The 22702-nt window shown below is 32.6% G+C and overlaps 3 protein-coding genes across 6 annotated transcripts; 2 read left to right on the top strand and 1 right to left on the bottom strand.

Annotated features, from left to right (window-relative positions):
- Window positions 1-49: 49 nt before the first annotated feature.
- LOC107362966 (carbamoyl-phosphate synthetase 2, aspartate transcarbamylase, and dihydroorotase rudimentary) lies at window positions 50-7255 on the top strand. The gene is made up of 5 exons (XM_015930120.3): window positions 50-206; window positions 285-3103; window positions 3167-3265; window positions 3326-6846; window positions 6935-7255. The coding sequence occupies exons 1-5, from the start codon at window positions 125-127 to the stop codon at window positions 7047-7049; spliced, it is 6636 nt and encodes a 2211-aa protein (XP_015785606.2). The 5' UTR covers window positions 50-124; the 3' UTR covers window positions 7050-7255.
- On the bottom strand, window positions 7141-22140 carry LOC107362967 (leucine zipper putative tumor suppressor 1). Of its 2 annotated transcripts, XM_015930121.3 has the most exons (5): window positions 21589-22140; window positions 20841-20992; window positions 9912-10685; window positions 8867-9010; window positions 7141-8046 (listed from the first exon to the last, which is right to left on the bottom strand). In XM_015930121.3, exons 1-5 carry the CDS (start codon window positions 21620-21622, stop codon window positions 7390-7392), a joined length of 1761 nt encoding a protein of 586 aa, XP_015785607.1. In that variant the 5' UTR covers window positions 21623-22140; the 3' UTR covers window positions 7141-7389. The 2 variants fall into 2 exon arrangements, with proteins under 2 accessions (XP_015785607.1, XP_015785608.1); XM_015930122.3 differs by lacking the exons at window positions 20841-20992; window positions 21589-22140 and adding an exon at window positions 11537-12419.
- Window positions 12495-18352, top strand: LOC107362971 (uncharacterized). Of its 3 annotated transcripts, none has more exons than XM_025161005.2 (5): window positions 12495-12636; window positions 12953-13036; window positions 15221-15490; window positions 15813-15978; window positions 17804-18352. In XM_025161005.2, the coding sequence occupies exons 2-5, from the start codon at window positions 13013-13015 to the stop codon at window positions 17929-17931; spliced, it is 588 nt and encodes a 195-aa protein (XP_025016773.1). In that variant the 5' UTR covers window positions 12495-12636; window positions 12953-13012; the 3' UTR covers window positions 17932-18352. The 3 variants fall into 3 exon arrangements, with proteins under 3 accessions (XP_025016773.1, XP_015785613.2, XP_089125332.1); XM_015930127.3 differs by having other exon boundaries at window positions 12953-13616; XM_089269206.1 differs by lacking the exons at window positions 12495-12636; window positions 12953-13036; window positions 17804-18352 and adding exons at window positions 13155-13616; window positions 16035-16172.
- Window positions 22141-22702: the final 562 nt, after the last annotated feature.

Raw genomic sequence — 22702 nt, 5'->3', positions numbered from 1 at the left:
AGCAATGGAAAAGTTTATTTCGTTTGCAAAATCATTTTTAAAGACTGTTACAATCGACAACAATCATTTAAACTAACAAGTTGTTTTTATTTCTGATTTTATTTTATTTTTTTTGCTTTTAACAATGGCCTGCTTAACTCTGCAAGATGGCTCGCAATTTTTTGGACATCCTTTTGGTTATAAACAAAATGTATCTGGAGAAATCGGTGAGTAATTGTTCGTCTGATTTGAAAATTGTGAATTAATTTATTTTATAAATGTATTTTTGTTGCTTTTAATTCCAGTTTTTCAGACTGGAATGGTTGGCTATGTTGAGTCATTGACCGATCCGTCATATTTTAACCAAATTTTGGTGTTCACCTATCCGTTGGTGGGCAATTATGGCGTTCCTAATGACGAAGTCGATGATTTTGGGATTCTCAAATATTTCGAGGCACCTAAGATTTGGGTGAAAGCTCTAATTGTAGATGAACTATCTGACTTTTACAGTCATTGGAATGGTAAATGCGATTTGAATGACTGGCTAGTAAAAAACCAAGTGGTGGGTATTCAAGGGATGGATACCAGAGCTTTGACTAAGCACATTCGTGATAATAAAACCCAAATCGCCCAAATTAAGATAACTATTCCTGATTTAGTAGTTCCTGAAATTCCTCTTTTTAAAGGAAATTATGTTGCTGCTGTGTCAACAAAATCGCAACGTATATTCAACCCTAAAGGTCATCCACATATTTTAATGATTGACTGTGGTGCAAAATATAACCAGATTCGTTGTTTTGTCAATCGTGGGGCTAAAGTCTCTCTTGTCCCTTGGGATTTTAATTTTATTGAATGTGATATTCCTTATGATGGAATCTTTCTTTCAAACGGACCAGGAGACCCTGAAGATTGCCAAATAATAGTTGAGCGGATTCGATTGATTTTAAACTCATCTAATATTAAACCGATATTTGGTATTTGTCTCGGTCATCAACTTTTATCTCTCGCTGCTGGTGGGAAAACTTATAAAATGAATTTTGGCAACCGTGGTCATAATCAACCATGCCTTTTTACCAATACTAAGCGCTGTTTTGTAACTTCTCAAAATCATGGTTACGCAGTTGATGCATCAAGTCTTTCTAATGAATGGGCGCCTCTTTTTACCAATGCTAATGATGATTCCAATGAAGGTATCTATCATAAAGAAAAGCCCTTTTTCAGCGTTCAATTTCACCCTGAACACAAAGCTGGTCCGGATGACTTGGAATCATTGTTTGATGTTTATCTAGATTTGATTGCCAACTATAAATCGGGTGACAAAGTGATTGACTTAATAACTAAACGATTAAACATTCCAACTTTCAAAGAGGCTCGTAAATATCCTAGAAAAGTACTTATCCTTGGATCAGGTGGTTTATCAATAGGTCAAGCTGGAGAATTTGATTATTCAGGAAGTCAAGCCATCAAAGCAATGAAAGAAGAGGGAATATCAACTGTTTTAATAAATCCTAATATCGCAACAGTTCAAACAAATCCTGGCTTAGCTGAAAAGGTTTACTTTTTACCAATTACTGCAGAATATGTGATAGAGGTGATTAAATTGGAACGCCCTGATGGCATTTTACTTATGTTTGGTGGTCAAACTGCATTAAATTGTGGGATTGAATTGAACAATCGTGGTATTTTCAAACAATATTCAATAACTGTGATGGGAACACCGATTCAATCTATCATTAACTCAGAGGATCGAAAGCTTTTCGCTGACCAAGTTGCCTCCATTGGTGGTCGAGTTGCCCCATCAGGAGCTGTATATTCAGTTGAAGAAGCTATTATCACTGCCAAACGATTGGGTTACCCAATTCTTATTCGTGCTGCATATGCACTTGGTGGCCTTGGATCAGGTTTTGCTCATGATGAAACAGAGCTTCGAAAGATTGTATCAAAAGCTTTACTTCACTCAAATCAAGTTTTACTCGATAAAAGTTTGAAAGGTTGGAAAGAAATTGAATATGAGATCATTCGAGATTCTTATGACAACTGTATAGCAATCTGTAATATGGAGAATCTTGACCCTTTAGGAATCCACACAGGGGAATCAATTGTTGTAGCTCCAAGTCAAACTTTAACTGATTCAGAATATTATCTTCTTCGATCAATGTCTATAAAAATTGTCCGTCACCTTGGTGTTATTGGAGAGTGTAATGTGCAATTTGCTTTAAACCCTAAAAGTGAAGAGTTTTATATTATTGAAGTAAATCCAAGACTTTCAAGGTCATCAGCTTTAGCAAGTAAAGCTACCGGCTATCCGTTGGCTTATGTAGCAGCAAAATTATCTCTTGGAATCTGTCTTTCAGACTTGAAAAACTCGGTAACCGGATCAACGACTGCCTGTTTTGAGCCCAGTCTAGACTACTGCGTTGTTAAAATACCACGTTGGGATCTAGGTAAATTTACTGGAGTATCTCGTAGGATTGGAAGCTCAATGAAGAGCGTTGGTGAAGTTATGGCAATTGGTCGAAGATTCGAAGAAGCATTCCAGAAAGCATTGAGAATGGTGCATGAAAACTGTGCAGGTTTTGATCCTGGGGTCGAAGAACCAACAGCTCAGAAACTCGAATGTCCTACTGATATGAGAATTTTTGTTCTTGCTGCTGCATTGAGGGATAACTATTCAATAGAAGAGTTAAATCAATTAACTGCAATCGATAAATGGTTTTTATATAAGATGAAGCGGATTATTGACCATCAGCGATTTCTCAAAACAATCAACTCAAACTCAATTTCATCAGATATTATTTTACAATCTAAGAAGCTCGGTTTCTCTGATAAACAGATTGCATCTTGTGTTGGTTCAGCTGAACTTTTAATCAGAGCTTTAAGGTACTCAAGCTCTCCTCCGATACGTCCTCGAGTTAGAAAGGTCGATACCGTTGCTGCTGAATACCCAGCTTCTACAAATTATCTTTATCTTACTTATAATGCATCTGAAGATGATACTGATAACATCTACCCATCAGAAATCAACAAAAATTCTGTCATTGTCATTGGATCAGGAGTTTATCGAATTGGTAGCTCAGTAGAGTTCGATTGTTGTGCCGTTGGTTGTGTCTCTCAGCTTCGTAAAGTATGTAGCCGTAACTAAATGTAAACTTTGATTATTAATTATGAGTGACTCTTTTTTATCTAGATGAACAAAACTACAATAATGATAAATTACAATCCAGAAACTGTTAGTACTGATTACGATGTGTGTGATCGATTATACTTTGATGAAATATCTTTTGAGGTGAGTCCAGCCATCTTATATTTTAAGTTTGTCTTTGTAACTAATTATTTCATTTTTTAGGTTGTAATGGATATTTATGAAATTGAAAACCCTCATGGTATTATTTTGAGTATGGGTGGACAATTACCTAATAATATTGCAATGGATCTTCACCGACAAAATGCTAGAATCTTGGGAACTTCACCTGAAAATATAGATGGTGCAGAAAATCGTTTCAAATTTTCTCGTCTTCTTGACATCAAAGGAATTGACCAGCCTAAATGGCGTGAATTAACTGACATTGAAGGAGCTTTAAATTTCTGTGCGGAAACAAGTTATCCGTGTATTGTTCGTCCCTCTTATGTTTTAAGTGGAGCTGGAATGATTGTGGCCTTTAATGCCAATGAATTGACAACTTATTTGGCTAAAGAAGCCACAGTGAATAGAGACCACCCTGTGGTTATTAGTAAATATATCGTTGGTGCTAAAGAAATTGATGTTGACGCTGTTGCTCGTGACGGTGAACTAGTTAAAATTGCTGTTTCAGAACACGTCGAAAATGCTGGTGTTCATTCAGGAGATGCTACGTTAATTACTCCTCCTAATGATTTGAACGAAGAAACACTAGCTCGAATTAAAGAAATTTGTGCTGCCATCGGTCAAGCTCTAGCAGTTAATGGTCCATACAATATGCAATTGATTGCCAAGAATAATCAACTTTATGTCATTGAATGTAATCTTAGAGTTTCTCGATCGTTCCCATTTGTCTCGAAAACCCTAGACTTTGACTATGTTGCTTTAGCAACTAAAGTAATCATGGGAGCTTATGAGCCCGATAGTCAAGAATTTGGAACAAATACCTTCAGCCCTGCCGTGACAAACTCAAGAGTTGGTGTTAAAGTTCCTCAATTTTCATTTTCTCGATTAGCTGGAGCAGACGTTGCTCTGGGTGTTGAAATGGCTTCTACTGGTGAAGTCGCTTGTTTTGGAGAGAACAAATACGAAGCCTATCTTAAAGCTTTAATGAGTACTGGATTCCGTATTCCACAGAGAAAAGTAGCATTTCTTTCTATTGGAGGATATGAAAGGAAAGATGAACTTTTAGGAAGTGTCCGTCTTCTGAAATCAATGAATTACAAGTTGTTTGGAAGTCAAGGAACTGCTGATTATTATACTCATAAAGGGATTTACATTGAAGCTATAGAATGGCCTTTTGAAGAGATAGGAAATGAAAATCCGACTGTTAATATTGTCGATGCTATTGTCGCCTCATTAGCAGAGAAAGAATTCGACCTTATTATAAATATACCAATGAGAAGTCGTGGAGCTCGTCGAGTTTCGACTCTTGGGTATCGAGCACGACGTTTTGCTATTGATCATTCAGTTCCTCTAATTTCTGATGTTAAATGTGCCCGTCTTCTGATTGACGCCCTCAGCATGATCGAGGGATCACCAAAAGTCAAAACGAATATTGATTGTTTAACGGCTCGAAAAATAATTAGACTTCCTGGTTTAATTGATGTTCATGTTCACCTTCGAGAACCTGGTGGAGAAGAAAAGGAAGATTTTATTAGTGGTACTTCAGCAGCTTTAGCTGGAGGTATAACAATGGTTTGTGCAATGCCCAATACTGATCCTGCTATCGTTGATGGTGATACTCTTAATCAAGTTCGTACACTTGCTAAATCAAAGGCTAAATGTGATTATACATTTTTCCTTGGTGCAACTCCTTCCAATGCTGAATTATTACCAAGTTTAGCCAAATCTCAAAATCCCGTTGTAGGTCTTAAAATGTATCTTAATCAAACATTTGGAACATTAACAATGTCTAATTTTGATGATTGGATAAAACAATTTGAACATTGGCCTAAAGATTTACCAATAGTTGCTCATGCTGAAGGACGTGATACAGCAGCAATTATAATGGTAGCAAGTAAATACCAACGATCTGTTCATATTTGTCATGTTGCTCGAGCTGAGGAAATTTTTATGATTAAAGCAGCTAAAGAAGAGGGTAAAAAAGTTACCTGTGAGGTGTGTCCACACCATCTTTTCTTGTCGGAAGAGGATGTAACTTATATTGGTGAATCAAAGAGTTCAGTGAAACCACCATTAGTCAAAAAGTCAGATCAACAAGCTCTCTGGGCTAATCTTGATGTTATTGATTGCTTTGCAACGGATCACGCACCACACCTTTTATCCCATAAACATAAACAATTTTGTCCCGGTTTCCCTGGTTTAGAGACAATCCTTCCCTTACTGTTGACTGCAGTTCATGAGAAAAAGTTGTCATTGAAAGATATTCTCACAAAACTCTACATCAATCCAAGACGCATTTTTAATTTACCAGACCAACCTGATACTTATATTGAAATAGATTTAGATGAAACATGGATAATTCCTGAATCTTTGCCTTACACAAAAGCCGACTGGACTCCATTTGCTGGTCGAAAAGTAAAAGGTAAAGTTCGACGAGTTGTTCTTCGAGGTGAGGTTGCTTTTATTGATGGACAAGTACTGGTTCCTCCTGGGTTTGGTAATGAAATATGTCCATTAACAGAGGTTGATCGAATTAAAGAACCAATTCGTATAACAGTTCCAGAAATTTGTGCTGATGTCATACAAGAATTAAAGTTAAATGATTTAGGTGATATTAAAACGGAACTAACAGGAGATAAAATTCCTCTACCCACACCACCTATTCCCACCATAACTTCCACCAAAGTTGAACCGGTTCCAACAAAACGTATAAAATCAATTGCTGTTGTTCATGATGATGATACTCTTAGAAACAAAGATATTCTTTCAGTTGACATGTTCACAGCACAGACTCTCCATGTTTTGTTCAACTGTGCCCAAGAAATAAAGAAACTAATCGAGAAAAAAGCTGACCTCTGTGATGTACTTCGACGTAAAACTCTTGGGTTATATTTCCATGAACCAAGTAGTCGAACCTTCCATTCTTTCAATGCAGCCATGGTTCGATTAGGAGGTTCAATAGGAAAATTTGACCCCAGTGAATCATCTCAGCAGAAAGGAGAAACTTTTGACGATACCATGAAAACAATGTCATCCTATTATGATGCTTTGGTTATTAGACATCCGCAAGTAGGAGCGGCACGAATGGCTGCTGCTGCTGCTCAAATTCCGATTATAAACGGTGGCGATGGAACTGGTGAACATCCGACTCAAGCTTTACTTGATGTTTTCACTATTCGAGAAGAAATCGGTACTGTAAATGGTTTAAGCATTTCTTTGGTTGGAGATCTTCTTAATGGAAGAACAGTTCATTCATTGGCAAAACTATTGACCCACTATAATGTCCGTTTGAAGCTTATTTCACCTCCAAGCCTTAAACTTCCTGACTCTGTAAAAAACTATTTGATCGAAAAACAAATTCCATTCGAGGAAAACACAAACCTTGAAGATGCATTAGCGGAATCCGATGTAATTTATATGACTAGAATTCAAAAGGAAAGGATTACAAGAGACTTGGATTATCGAAATTGGACAGAACAGTTTATCATTACTCCTGAATTAATGTCTAAAGCTAAGAAGAAGATGATAGTTATGCACCCTTTGCCTCGAAATGAAGAAATAAGGTAAGTTTGCATAGATAATTAAAATTCTTAATCTATTTATTAATTGATTGATTTAAATTAACTTTTTGTCAAATTATTAATTTAACAGCCCAGCTTTTGATAAAGATCCTCGAGCTGCTTATTTCCGTCAAATGAGAAATGGAATGTTTGTCAGAATGGCGTTACTCGCAATGGTTTTTGGTCATACTGTTTCATCAGCTTAATCGATAATCATAATCATCATTTTAACAGCTTTTTTAAACTTTAATACCTCATAATCATTTTGACATACTTTTGTTACTAAATCAATTTATGTTTTAGAAGACCAGAAAAGTTTTATTTAAGATTAAATTTCATTTGATCATTTAAAGAGTTATATTTTACATGATTTGGAAAAATGATGAAATAAAAAAAAGTTTTGACAAGTTGATTTGTTTTGTTTCTTATAAAGTAAAGATCACATTTTTTAGTTGATCTGTTTTCTTGGAAATCAATTATAAAGATAGTTAATTAATCAATTAGAAAAGAGAATAAGTCAAAATGTAAATGGAAAATTCAAAATAGTTAACAAGAAGATTCTTCAGTTTTTGGTAATTCCTTAGTCCTGAGGATGCTGGCCAGATCTTCAAGAATCTTGTTAGCTGATAACATCTTCCTGTAATTAGATTGCAATTGTCGTTGATATCTGAGAACTTTATCCTTCTCATCAGCCCAGGTTTCTCTCTCCTTATTAAAATTAGTTTGTTCAGTAGTTAATTGTTGTTGCAAGGTTAATACTTGATCTTGTAATTCACGTTTCTCATTAAACAATGTATCATACTGTCTACTCTTCTCCTCCAACTGTCGTACCAAATCGGATAACCGTTGACCTAGATTCTGAATCTGTGAATTACAGTTATCCTGACATGAGGCCAATTCTTTTTCCAGGGAATTACTTTTAAACTTTGTTTCTTCCAGAGCTTCAGTAGTGTCTTTCAGTTTGGCCCTCAATCCAACCAACTCGGTTGACCGGTAATTGAGATCTACTTTAGAATCACGGATTTGTGATTTGAGCAAAGCAATCTCACCATTTCGCTCACATAAAGTCCATTTAAGCTCATCAACCATTTCTTTAAGATTTGTCAATTCACTTTTAAGTCCAACATTTTCAGTTTCCAATGATTCAACCTTTTTTCGGGTTGTCTCATAATTTTGTTCAATTAACTCCCGGTCAGCTTGATTCTGTGAATAGAAATGAAATAAAATTATCAGTAAAAGTTGTATAAGTAGGTGTAAGTTGAAGCATTACAAGGTGAAGGAAGAGGATAGAGATAATCATGATACTGCAAGGATGAACACAATCATTCAAATTGCATTGACGTGATTATCTAATAGACAATTGGTAAACAACAATAACCAAGTAAAAATCATGAAACACAAATCAAATCCGGACGACAATCTGTAAACAGAGTGACAGCTTAAATGATGACCTTTTCATTCAAAAGGGATAATGATAATTACGATAATAAAGGTTGTGTATTATTTACCAATACATGCCGGAAACAGTAAGAAAATCATTGCTTCAACTACTAATTGTTACATTGTAAATAGCTGATGTGTATTCAAACAAATACTAATCATTAGGAAACGATGGAATATAATTTAACTAAATTTAGATGAAATCGCTGAAGGTAAGGTCAATTTTCAGGTAGTCTCTCTTGGTAAACAAATAAAGCAATGTAATGAACCTTTTAAATGCTGGTTACACCCAAATAGAGAAGCTTGTTGATTGTGATGATTATTCAGTGAAACAAGTCTAGAAACAAGAATAGCTAACAAAATTCAGATGGTTTCAGTCTAAAAGAAGCTATTAGATGGGCCAAAATAGAGTGAAAGTATGAGGAGGAAAACTATGAAAAAGTAGAAAGTAAAGTTTGGTTGATTCTATGTAGTGAAAAAATTGTAATCTTTTGCTGCTCCGGTCGTTTGTTTCAATATTTTTTTCACTTGTTTGAGTAAATGTTGTTTACTTGTTGATTGTTGTATGAAACCAGATTCTTACCTGTTTATTTTGAAGAGATATCATTTGTTCTGCTCGAGTTGCTCTTTGCTGATAGTTTTTAAGGTTTAACTCGTATTGTGACTTCAATTTTTTAAACTCTCGTTCCCAACTCTGGCCTTTCTCTTCGTAAACTTTGAAGATAACCTGAAATGGAAGAGAAAAATAGATTAAATTAAAATTTAATATATGTTATTAGTCTATTAGGTTGTCATAGATCAACAATTGTGCTCATAAAGAACCTGAAGAAAAAAATTGAAAGCAATGATTGAAAGTAATAGCTTGTGCCTAATATAGCTTGTCCATTTCATTTCTATTAATATTTGACAATAAAAACAAAACAATGTCTTATCTAACCAGTTTAAGTTGCATTAAATTATATTGAATTGAATAGGATTAGAGAGAAATGATCATTTTGAAATTGATCGGAACTCTCATTGGACTTTCTCCGTCTAAAATCTTATATAAAGTTCAAATAGGTTATTCGGTAAAGTTCATGAAGAAGTGAGATTAAAGAGTTAACATTATGATTATTTCATTTTTGATGGAAGGACGTGGCCTGAGTAGTTAGAAGATTACGGCTATTGTAATTGGTAGGATATTAAACATATATAACTTCAAACAAGCATTTTAAAGTGAATCCGATGATAAACAAGAGACTTGTTTAAGTTAAGAAAGTTTCTGTTGGCCACGATTTGATAAAAAATGATAGTATAATTGCAATATCAAAAGCGATATAATAATAAATTAAGGTACACTGCTTCTTATTAAGAAATGGTGGTTCGTGAACAAATTTTAAAAATCATGCTAACTAAATCTAAAATTTTATCAATGATTCCATCAACATAGCCATCATCATTATTTAGTTTTGAGCACAAAAACTGGTAAGATGACGATGATAGCTGAGAAGCTGATGAACTTTTTCTTGTCTCAGGGTCTACAGAGTTTCGACAAGAATAACTATTAAAAATTTTGATATTTTGACATTGTAACTTTCAATTGTATTGGAGCCATTTAAGAGATGAAAATAATGAATTAATGTATTTACCTGTTCATTGCGTTCCAAGGTTTCTCTAAGGTAACTTATTTCTGAATCTTTCTCCCTAAGTAGTGCTTCAAGTTCAACAATAACTGAATCATTGGGCGAAGGAGTTTGACTTAAATAATCACTTGAATTGTACATTAAAGGTCTTCGACGAGCAGCCGTTAAACTGGATAAGTCCCAGTTAAGTGAAGGCATTTTAAGAACCGAGGAAGGTGGCGGAGGTGGATCAAGGTACCAGTGATCATCATCTCCAGGAAGACCCGAGCAATGGGAAAGACTTGCTTGACTTTGGCTTAAATTTGACTTAGTTGTTAAGGTTTCCACACGATTCAAACCGTTCACAATCAATTTTCCAGAATCAGTTTCGGAGTCGATAGATGAAAATGGACTTGAGTAGACTGAACCAGTCCGTGGTGAATGATAATCATTGTGTAAGTGTTGATGGTGGTGGTGATGATGATGATGACTACTCAGAGTTAGATGGTGATGTGGATGAAGTGTTTGTTGTGGTTGTTGTGATGTCACTGTTAGTGGTTGCTGTTGTTGTTGCGGCTGTGACTGCTGTTGAGGCGGTGGCTGAAGAGCGTGAACATGGTTGTTATTGTTATTTGTTGAAACTGAAGTTAGAGGTGGCGGTGGTGGTTGAGATTGTACTTGTGCAGTCTGTATATTTGAATACGAAATTTGAGATGTGTGTTTCAATTCAACAGGTGACATTATTGGTCCAGATGATCCGATTCCAAGTTTGAAAGCAACAGGCTTCAAAATTTTTCGAAACTAATGAGAGAAGAAAGAAAAAATTTTTAATCAAATTGAAATAGCAAAGCAAAGAGGCGAAAATAGCATGAAAAAGGTTAAAAAATTTAAATTAATGAATAAGGGAGGGTAGAATCTAAAGTTATAGCAAAGTTAAATGAGTAAGGTTGAAAAGAGAAAAAAATATCAAAATAAGTTGGTGTAACTTGTAATGACGGTGATGATGATCATCATCATCAACACTAACAACGATAAACTAAATATCAAAGAACCTTCATTCTAATAGAAACAAAAGTTCATCTTTTTTTGATAAGCTTCTGATGAAGGTTCAATCATGATGTTTGTATGAGTTTACTGCAAAAAGATGATAAAATTGAGTCTCAAGAACCTACAAGCAAGATTCTTTTTTCTTTTCATAAAAAGTAAAAAAATTCTAGCTTAACGGGTTCACACCTTGAAGATGGCCTGATTATCAGAAAGATAAAAGAGACAAAAGGTATTCCTGTTAATCATAATAATCACCATCAAGTATTTGCATCTTCAAACACAAGAGCGACAAGGTTAAGCATATTCCGTAAGTGTCTCACTCTTATTGTTTATGATGAAATCTTAAGGGTAACCCTGAATTGAATAGGTTATTGAAACATGATGCAGATAAAATTTGCAAGTTGAATAAATTATTTAAGGAGACAAGAGCTGATGGTCAAATTGGTTGGCACTAGCGTCGAATCGGTCACTTTCAATGATGAAATCTTGACTACTTGTGACATGAAATTGGGTGAACTAGGTTGATGGTGTTATATTATCGAGTGAATACAATGAAGAATTGCAAGAAAATTATTGTTGAATAAGTAGTAAAAATGATGATTAACCTTTGCATAGAAATTCTTTGATTTCATTTGAGTTGGTGAGTTAAGAGTATATCGTCCATTGATCACCATTTTGAGAAGCATTTGACAAAAAAATAACTTAATTATGTACAGTGTGTTGAAACAAAATAAAAATCACGTTGTTTGATCATTAACAGAACAAGAAAAAGTAAAGACTGATGTTTGGAGAAACATTGGAAATGGCGTTGCTCGATGTTTTTGGGAAGCTAAACTTAAGCTGTTTAATCTAACAGATTAGTGGTTTCAGGTTTAAACAGTAAGCGTTTTAAGTAATACAAACAAATAAAAATGTAAACAAGCAAATAAACAAGTAATAGAACGAAAAAAGGGTTATAGGTAGATGAAAAAGTGCAAGTTTCATGACAATTATTAATCAAAAACGTGGATTCATTACTATAAGCTGTACAAAAACGCAAAAAGCGCTGCAATTGAATTGCGACGATTGAACTGTAATCGCAATTGCAATCCCAATAGATAAGTTATCTTAAGATTCAGCAGGGTTGATTGAATCTGAGTCATCAACAATAAACAAAAAAATGAAGTAAACAAAACAAAGTGGAACCAGAACCGGAATTGTTCACTTTCGCTTTTCGGTGATTTTTTAAACACAACACTTTAACATTTCCATCAAACAATTGCACAATCCATAGGAAATGACCATAAACAGACAAACTTGATTCCCCTTCAAAAAAATCCACATTTAATGGTTGACTTAATATGGAAACAAAAATATGGCCAATAACAATTAAAGATTGCACTAATTTGAAAAAAGCGTTAACAATTGTTACCAGGGTTATCAAAGGATTTAAATTTGTATTTTTGACCAACTAGACTGCCTGCCATCTATTGTTTTAAAAATTGTCACCTTTCTGTCAATAGGCAACGTCGATTGGCCAATTCACTCAACAATAGATGGCACTTTCAACTAATTTAAATGTCTTATGTTAAATCTTATGTTAACTATTATTTAACTTGTTTCTTGTCGATGTTATTATCTATGATTTCCTGATTGTCCCGTCGTTTAATTGTTATTGTTAAGAGGAACACAATGCTTGAGCATCAAAAGGAGATGGGATCAAAGGGTGAGTAGAAGTGATTGAAGTTTGAATAAAAAACAAGATTATGCTTAGCAATACAATTGGACAGCAAAAAATAGCAAGGCTTGGTTAGTCTTGTTTTTTTTTGTGTAAGTTGATGCTTTAAACATGAAAAGTAGCAATTACGAGTTGAATAACAATTTGTTTTTTCTTGAACATTTTGAAGGAGAAAGAAAGGGAGGAAGAATTGAGAAGAATGGAAAATCTTGAAGAAAAAGATGATCAATGTTTTTACTTTCGCACTTCTCATCAGTATTTCCGTCTGACTAACTCATAATTTCCTTTTTCTTAATGATTGCAGGATTGGAGGAGGAGGAGGAACCAGATGAATAGTATCATGATAAGGTGTACAAATTGTTAGATGTTCATCTTAATCAACCCTAAGGTAGCGTCTCTGATTGATCATCACGATATTGTATAAATTGATTAACAGAATCGTATTAAGAGCTGAAAATGAAATCAACTTCAAAACTGTGCACATTGTGATTGTCAATTGTTAATTGTTGTTTGTGTAAATTTGTGTTCGTCGGTTGTGATAGTAAATTTGTATATGCTCATTATTTTACATAATTATAGTTATAAAATTGAGTGAAACTATTCTGTTGTGTGAAAAATTGTTACAAGCAAAAGAAGATAGAAACGTGTAAATGATAATGATGATGATAAAGATGAAAATGATACCTCGGTGGTCCTTAATTATGATAGTAATAGCATTTAACCTGATAATGAATACCAATGGATTTAACGTTGAACGATCATCATCATCAACTCGCCAAAGTAAAACACCAAAATCATCATCAAGTAATGGTCAGTTTGGAAAGAATGGTGTTGATTCAAATCATGGGTCAACTCATTGGAAAGGTAAACAATACATGGAAACCAATGACGATCATCATGAATCAACAGCGAATCAAGAAGTGCCTAAAGGAGACTATTTAACTGATGCTGAATTTCAAAAAGCTCGGGTGATTGATTAATTTGCTTATAAACCAAATCAAAATGTTAATATTCAGTCCATTGTGAAGGTGACATGACAAGGAAGTTATAAGGCTTTTTCATTGAGTTAATTTTGACATGAAAATTGTTTCTTCAACATAATCCCGTGTGTTTCTAATTGATTTTGTTGATTTACCGAAACGCACTTCAAATCGATACTGACTTCAACTGATTGTATCTCGATAGTGTTTATCAGCTTCTTAAGTTTCACCTGAGAAACCTTGTTTACCGCTTAAAATGTAGTCATCCTCATCTTTTTCCTGGATAACATGTTAACCCCATAACCAATCGATCATCAGTTTTCACCTTACTTTTTACTTGCAAGAATTTTAAACCCAAAAAAGGCAACTTCAGCTCCAACAATCTGTTTCATGTTGAAGGTTGCGTGTTTACGCTTTTTCATTCACACTGATCATTTTCAATGTTGACAACTTTTGCTATTAAATCATGATAAACAGCTTACAGTTAAACTCAGGGTTAATAAATTGATAGTCAAATGGTTATCATCACAGTTTGACCAGATTTCACCTGAAAACTGTTGAGTCTGTGTTGGAATCAGAAATATCTTAAAAATCATTGATGTTCAGTTGATGAAAATGAAGCATCATTTCAACGTTCATTAGATATAATTATTTTTAAGAATCCTGTTGATAATAGAAACAGCAAAAACATATTGTATACTAATAAGTGATTGGTGATTTATTTTAGGTCAAAATATTGCTTTATATTGTACAATTTAATGCTCCATTTCCTTCATTGATGCAAGTAAAATGATGTTAATGACTATTATTGAAATCAAGTAACTTATAAGATTGCATTTTTTTCAGTAGCTCATGTTAATTAGTGAATAATAGCAGCTTATGAATGAGATAGCAGTACAAATGCATTTGGTTTTTTTGTTGTATTTTCATTGAAACATTTTTTCTTCTTATTCTGTATCAATTGATGAAATTGAATGCAAGTTAGTCAGACAATAAGATAATCAGATTGTTGACTTGATGTTAGTTGATGAAAGTGAATCATTTGAATGTGAAAAGCACAAATGAGCAACAAAACGAGATTTTTTTCTTATTCATTCACTGTTTGTTTCATGACAATTTAAAACTCAATAATCATGGTTGTGTGAACAATTTAGAGAAGCAAGCGAAACTAATCATCAATAATGAGAAACATTCACCAGTCAATTGATGAGAGAAACTGTTATGATTAAGGTTGATGAAAATGAATGAATGTTGATTCAGTTAGATGTTGATCATACAACTGAATCATCAGAAGATGATGCAAATCATTGCAATCAATTGTCCAGTTTATTTCAATTTTTTTAACCATCAGTCGATTGACGTTAAATCTAATCATATTGATGATGATCATCTTTACAAGCCTCGCAATCAATTGTTTAATCAGATTTGTTTTTCCATTCATCATCAGATTGATTATTTTGTTGCGTATTCAAAAAGCCTTAAAGCTTTTCTCCTCTCAATGGGCTATTCTTTTCATCATGCAAATCACTCTTTTAAATTATATATTGATTTAAGGGAAATTAAATTTATAAATTGTTATTTTAATTTAACAGGATTGGAAAGGTTTTGTCGATGATTGGGAAAGGAAAGCTAAAGATGAATTGGCTGATGCTATTAATGAAAACATGAAAATTGATTCAGGAAAATCGGAAAATGAAGATGAATATAAAGGTCGTTACGATGGTGGACATTATCAGAGTCGCGATCATAACGATGAGCATAAAAATGTTAATAATAAGCAAATTGGATCCATTAAAACTGGTAAAGCAGATTCAGATTCAAAATATGGTAACACACCAACCAGTTGGGATTGGGATAAAGAGGTAAAAGTTTATTAATTATAATGGAAACTAAATTAAACAAATTGAATTATAATTGAAATGTAATCGAAATGTAATTGAAATGACATATTAAGGTGAATATGAAGTTAATTGAAAAAGCAATCAACTTCCGTAGTTTCGAAGCATTTACATATAAAGCTAAATTGTCGCATTAATGGGACTAATTGTTTATCCCAATTTAGAGACTGATCAGCATTTATAAATCAAAATTGATTTAACCATTATGGCGAAGTTTATCAACCTAAATACACAAATACATGAATAACATGATTTGTTAATTGTTTTGTTTGTTATTTTTATTCAGTCTAATGGTGCTTGGACAAAGAAATCAGATGATGGACAGAAACACGATTTTGGTAAATTTGAAAAATACCATCAAAAGTTTGCTGACCATGAGCAGGCTAATCAAGGAGATGAATTAGATGAAGTTACTGGTCAAAATGAAGATAAAACAGAGAACCAACAATATGGTGAGTAACTTTGTGTTTGTAAGAAAATTTAAGATGAAAAGTGAATCACTTTGCAGGTAATTTGACAAGGAAAACAAACTAGCCCATAGTTGGGTGGTTATGGGGTCAAGCAAAAGATAGCAAATGAAAACAACATTGACGTCAATGAGTATCAAGTTAATGGCAGAGTCAAGTTCAAGTACTAGTTTTTGGTTACCAATTGAAAACGCAAGTTTTACTTTTTTGACCTTTTTTCCCAAACTTTTTCAAGCTGCTCTTCAATTTAATGCACCTTTGAGGATGAAACTAGGCCAATAAGACAAATCAATAGACAGCTAAAACAACATAATACCAGAAAAAAAAAGGAACCAAGATGTTTACAATCCATTTAATCGTAATGATTTGATGTTTCCTAGTGATACATTTGCTTATAAAGGTATCGAGGTCAGCTTTTTACATCATCAGAATTATAATTTTGTTTACTTTGTTAGCTTTATGAGATTTCAGTGATTTAGTTTTTTGGGATTTTTCTGGAAAAAGATGCTCTAAATGGTTCTAGGTGACCTGTGGTGATCTCATTGCTTGGTTTTTCGGGTTTTTGGGTAAATTTTGAGCTTGTTGAAACTCTTGTAGTCTGTCAAGCACAAAAGATTCACTTTAATCAATTGAACAGTTAAGTGAGTAGTTAATTTGTTGACAATTTAGTCACAGTCGGATCTTGTTTGATGATTACCTAAATGACTCAACGAATTAACAACAATTAAGTTTCCCTTTTCAGTTTCAATCATTACTTGATTCCTAGAAATAAGCGTCTCGATTCAGGTTAATTACAGGTCATCGGTTGTACAGTCTTGAAACAATTGAAACGTTTTGTAATAAGAAGTTGATTGTAAATATAAATAAGTTTGATGTCATCTAGCACTTTAAGAATTTTGAAAGTAAAGTTGAGGCCACTGAAAACGTTTGCAAAGTGTGGCTGAATGATGATGCAGATGATTTAGTTGATGAAGGTAATAAAAGTTAACACAATTAAACTTTATTTTGACTGAACCACTGTTAGCTGTAAAAATTAGTAGCTACGGTTAACCGTTGTCTAAAACAATTAACTTGGATTGAATTAACTGTTGTACATGTTGTATGTTAATTGAGATTGTTTTATGTCAAAAAAGTGTTCACGATGTTGACAAGAGATTTGATAATATTGCAATTTAAAGTTTGAACAGTATTAAAATGAATAATTTAAATGATGAACGTGAACGATTTGTTTCAAATGTTAATCAACTTGTAATAACAGTTTTTATCATTGAATTACCAGGAATTGTTTCTAAACTTTTCATGATATAATAGAGATAATAAATCTAAAGTTATAAGAAACAAGAAAACAATGAAAGAGTTTAAGTTGACGTTTAATTATTCTTACAAGTTGACTGATTATTTAGCAATTAAAACAGGTTATTACAGTTTGTTACAATAATTGGTTATGGATTGTTTAGATGACAATTGACGGAGAGGAATTATGATCAAGTTAATGAGAGAGTCAATCAATTATTATTTCAAACTTTGTAACCATTAATTGCAGGTGAATTGAAGACAGTTATGCAAACTGATGAACAGGTAAAAAAGGTAAATGTTTAGTAAATGAAAAAAGATTGAAATTGAGGTAAACAGGCTTGGCTATCATCTAACTATTTCAATTGATCAAGATGATAGTTTTTCTTGTTAATCACAATTGATTGATTTGAAGAAACAAAAACAAGCAAACAAAAAAGTGATTCTAAAAATGAATTTTTGATCACAATGATGATACGATTATAAATTGACAATTAACTTTTCTGTCTTAATAAAGGTAAAAAGTTGGGTGGTTGGGATAAAACTGGTAAATCAGGTGATCATCATTTCCAATCAGGACACAAAAAGGAAACCTCACACAATAATAAATTTGATGCCAATGATTCTTGGAAAGGTTGGGATTAATTGGTTAATCAAAGTGAATTAACAAATGGATAAAATCATAAATCGATTGCAATCGAAACATTTGGACAATTGACAGCAACAGGCTGGTTCCTGGTTAAAATTCAATTGTTGAAATTCAACTTTCTTTTCAACTGTTTACTTTTTTTTACAAAAATATTGTTAATTTTGATGAATAATTAACAATCACAAAATAACAATTTACAAACATTTAAGATAAACACAGTTCATCATGAGTCTTCATATTGGGTTGAAGATGCTGTTAAACTGTTTCTGGTTTCATGAGAAAGTTTTTACAACAATTTACTGATAATTTGCAATTAACTATTTAAAATAAACCATGTTTTTTACGATAATTTTCTGTGAAAGTTTCAATTTTGTATAATTTAAAGTTATTAGGAATAAAATTAATTATAAACATAAACATGTACCGTTAATTTAATTAAATGGTTTTCGTGATGAAATTGAAACCAGTTAATCTAAAATGAAAAAATGTAATTGCTTAATGTGATTACACTTTGGTTGATCAAAAGTAACTAAAAATTGGGGAAACAATGAAATTGTTTGATTGGGTGAAACTAAAAAGTTAATCATAAAATTTACACTCAGATACAGAATAATAAAACTAGAGTTATCAGTTCAAAGGCAAGAATTATTACCCTGATGCTCATTTCTGTTAACATGATTTACCAACGATGATGATCAACAAAAACATCAAATTTGGGTTCTGTAACCAAAACCACAATCAAAATGAATCCAAGCGTTTATTTTTTGCTCCTTTCTCATAACTTTATCTCATCTTGATCATCATCTTGTTGGCAAATTGTTGGTACATTTTATGCTCTTCCTTGAGATAAATCGCTTTTCATAGTGAAGATGAGTAGAGAAATGAACAGAATAAAGTTGTTTTCAAGATAATGAATACATGGAGAAAATGATAAGGTTTGCCGGTGAAAGTGGGCATAAATATTGTTTCGGACTGTTGAAATTACAATAAGATGAGACTTTCATTACTGGACACTGAATGCAATATTTTGAAGGTAAAAAAACAGGTAAAAAAAGAAGTGAAAAAATGAAAGTTTCATTCGTGGTTGTATCATTAGTGAGATTCAGACGGAATTGGAAAGAGAAGAAAAGTTAAATTAAAGAATAAAAATCATCTTCATTGGTCATTTTTCATAGTCTGTAAGTGTCCTGTAACTTGATTATCATCTTTATATCATTCTCATGATTCAGCTTTTTTTAACACTCATCATGAATCAAAAAAAGGTCTAACCTCATAATCATTTTTTCAACTTTTACATGGAAAGTTCATTGAATGGTTCACTGTCTTTGAGTTTCAGAAGGAAATTGGAATCAGCTTTTACAGGTTTTACTTTGGATTGAACACTTTCCTTTTGATGAATAATTAAAGACTATGTTGAAGTAATTAAAAAATTAACTATTTTAACCCAATTTACATGGATAAAGTGCATCCTACAATATTCATTACAATGTATCAAAGCTGTTTACAATCAACAAGTTGTCATGATGAAGATTCCCATAAAAAGATTACTTCTTAATCAGTGATTCTTATGATTCAGACATGATAATAATTTGATGATAATTTATTTGTGATTCATGACAAACTGGTGAGTTTGAAGCACAATGTATCGTGAAAACAAAAAACCTTGAGTCTTCATTTAAGGCAATGAGACCGTTGTTTTTTTCATGATGAACAAGATGATCGATGATTGAAAATGATCATGATTAGTCCAGATCTGTCAATTAAGGGCCGATCCGATGAACTAAAAAATGTTTAAAATGTTGTTTAAATCTTTGTTAGTAGGCAATGTTTGTTTGATTTTATTACGTCATCAACATTAACACTGTCCGATCAAAAAATTAACAATCATTTTATTCATGCGCCTTTACATTTTTTGAGATTAAATTTCTTATCTTTTGATTATAAATTATTTTTAGTTATCTTTTAAAATCATTAAAAAACAAAAGATGGCGCTTTTTAATTAAGATTTAAAATGACATTAATCAAAATCGATTAATTTTAACAAACATTGCCAATAAACAAACATTTTGACAAACATTTTAGTTCATCGGATCGGCCCTAAATAGGTAATTCAAGATGTACTTTTGTCACTGTAGCCATCTTTATCATCTTTTATTGTCTTCCAAGGATGATTAAAATTTATCCCAATTTCTGGATGATTGAAGGATGGGTTACATTGTGAAGGGTTCAATTGACAACTATTATTACCATAATAATGTCATTAAATTTTGGTCATAAAAAGCAACTTTTATAACATCTTTTGTTCAAAGGTCAAGAACACTTTTGTTGACAATTCATCAAATTATAAATAAACATTTGATTGTAACAATTAAACAATATAAACATCAACTTCATTACCAACCAACAACCGTTTTTGTTTCATTGAACTTTGGTCTCCTTGCAATTAGGCAATTCATCAAGTAATCTTAATCAATGTTTAAACTTTAATCATAATTAATGATATTGATGGTGCATTGATGAAACAAGGAATAAGTAATTCATTTTATGGTGAATATGATAACTGAACTTGTCTAGACCTTAAAAATGATAAAAGTCATTGAGAATGATCAAAATCAAGTAATTCTTGATGAAAATAAAACAAGTTGTAAATTGTTTGAAATCTTGTTTTTTTCAATGCAACATCAATCTAATCAAATGTAATTCATCATTTTGAGGACCAAAAACAACTAATCGAGTAATGAGATGATAAAGATGCAAATATTGGGTTGTTGGTTGGTTGTGGTTAGCTTCTTACATGATAAGGATGCAATCGGTATTGAAGGAGGGTTTGGGTAAGAAAGAGAAAAAGAAAGAGGAGTCAAGGGTCAAGAGATGGGCATAAACATTTAGAAGTGTTTTATCTTACATTGGATGATTCAAGAACTCCACTGATTGGTGCGATTCTTGGTGGACCAGATTTATCAATGTCTTCGTAAATATGTCCTAATACTTCTTCCTCTTTATGCTTTAAGTTGGTCTCATTGGTCAAAACGTCTTGAAAGTTTGTTGGACAAGCATCTAAAAAATAGACATGACAAAGAGAGACAAGAAAATTAGGAATACTCAGTTTGAAGAGGAAAAAAGTTTCAATAGAATCTTGATTGGATACAGAAGATGATCTTTCTTTATTCAAGATTATTGCTTCATTTCATTCTGTTCTAGGTTCAGGGTTTTTTTTGACTTCATGGGAACTTGATGGATCCAAGAAAATGTTTATTTTCATCAGCCAATGTCTTTCTTTTTTGCAAGTCTTCTTTCTTTCTATTCAACTTCCTTTCTTCAAAGCTCTCCCATCTACCATTTTAATTTCAAAAGTTGAGACCTTTTGAAAAATGGTAAAAGAGAGAGGATTGAAAGAAGAAAAAAATGAAGATTGGAAAAAAGTGATAAGAAAATAACCAGGAACGTTGGTGAACCTTCAATTGACAAGTTCTCGGATCTATCGGATAATTAATGCTTTGCTGAGTTTCCCAGAATATATCAACACAGTCAACGGTTTTGTAGGGTAAACATTGACAAAAAGTTGATAATTTGATTATTATTAATGGACAAAGTGATGAGACCCAAGATGACAGTTAATGACGACATAGTTGAAAATATTGAAAATTACTAACCTAAAGACAGATCCGATTCATTTATGGCAGGCATCACTTTTAATTCATCCGAATTGATGTTCAAGTAAACATAAAAGTGTCAAAAAAAGAGGTAACAAAATCGATGGATAAATTCACTTGTTGATGGTTAACTTGAAGTTGACAATCACAAGGGATCTCGATGTTGAAAAGAAGATTAGATGAAAATCAAGAGTTGTATAAAATGACCAAATTACACAAGGCTTGAGAAATAAACAGGAACCAGATTTGTCATAAAAACTGGACACTCAACAGTAAACAAATTATTCCAATTGGTGAAGAAATTATAAAAGCCAAAGAATTATAAAAGATGAACACCGTAAATGCAAATGGAAACCAAAATGATACAAAATGGTAAGGATTGAAACAATAAAACTTGACAGTTAGTTGGTAATGATTAAGATTAATAAATAATCAACGATGAAACATAAACTAATTGTTTAAGCAAATCAGTTAAAATGATGAAATAAGAAAATGTTTATAACAAAGTAACCAAAAAGATTTGGTTTCTCATCTTTAGTCATCCGAGCAACATCTCAAACTAACCTAATGTTGCAACCAGACTTGGAAAAGTGAGAAGAGGCAAAAGCGCCCTCTACTGAGTAAAGCGAGAAATATTAAAGTGAAACTGTTAGTTGAATTTAATTGAGATAATTAAGGCTTCAAATTGCGAATTAATTACCAGCATTAGTGATAAAACTTGATTGATCAATTCATGTGTTATTGAGAATGTTTACTTGTTTGCAAAAGATTTCAATACTTTGGTGAGCAATTGTTTTTATCTAAATCAAGGGAAATGGTTAGGTTAAGATTAACGATAAACATTACCCTTTGTTGCCATATTGGTGACTTATTGATGGTTATATTTGTTCAGCAATAATTTTGATTGTTGTTGCTGATTGAAAAAACGTTGAGTTAAGTTCAATAATAGTTTGACTATCATAATTACCATGTAGATGTTTAGTGATAAAATTGATTGGCTGGTTAATCAGTAAAGTTGAACATATCTCATTATCTAGACTATCAATGAATCGTTAAATTGAATTTCCTGTTGATTAATAAAACTAACAAGTAGAAACATGATTCACATAATCAC

Source organism: Tetranychus urticae, chromosome 3, assembly GCF_039701765.1.
Source record: "Tetranychus urticae isolate SD_2017Ah chromosome 3, NJAU_TeUrti_SD_1.0, whole genome shotgun sequence".
In the NCBI taxonomy this organism is placed as follows: Eukaryota; Metazoa; Arthropoda; class Arachnida; order Trombidiformes; family Tetranychidae; genus Tetranychus; species Tetranychus urticae.
The sequence above is the reverse complement of the archived record's forward strand: the minus strand, read 5'-3'. Positions and strand labels throughout refer to the sequence as shown.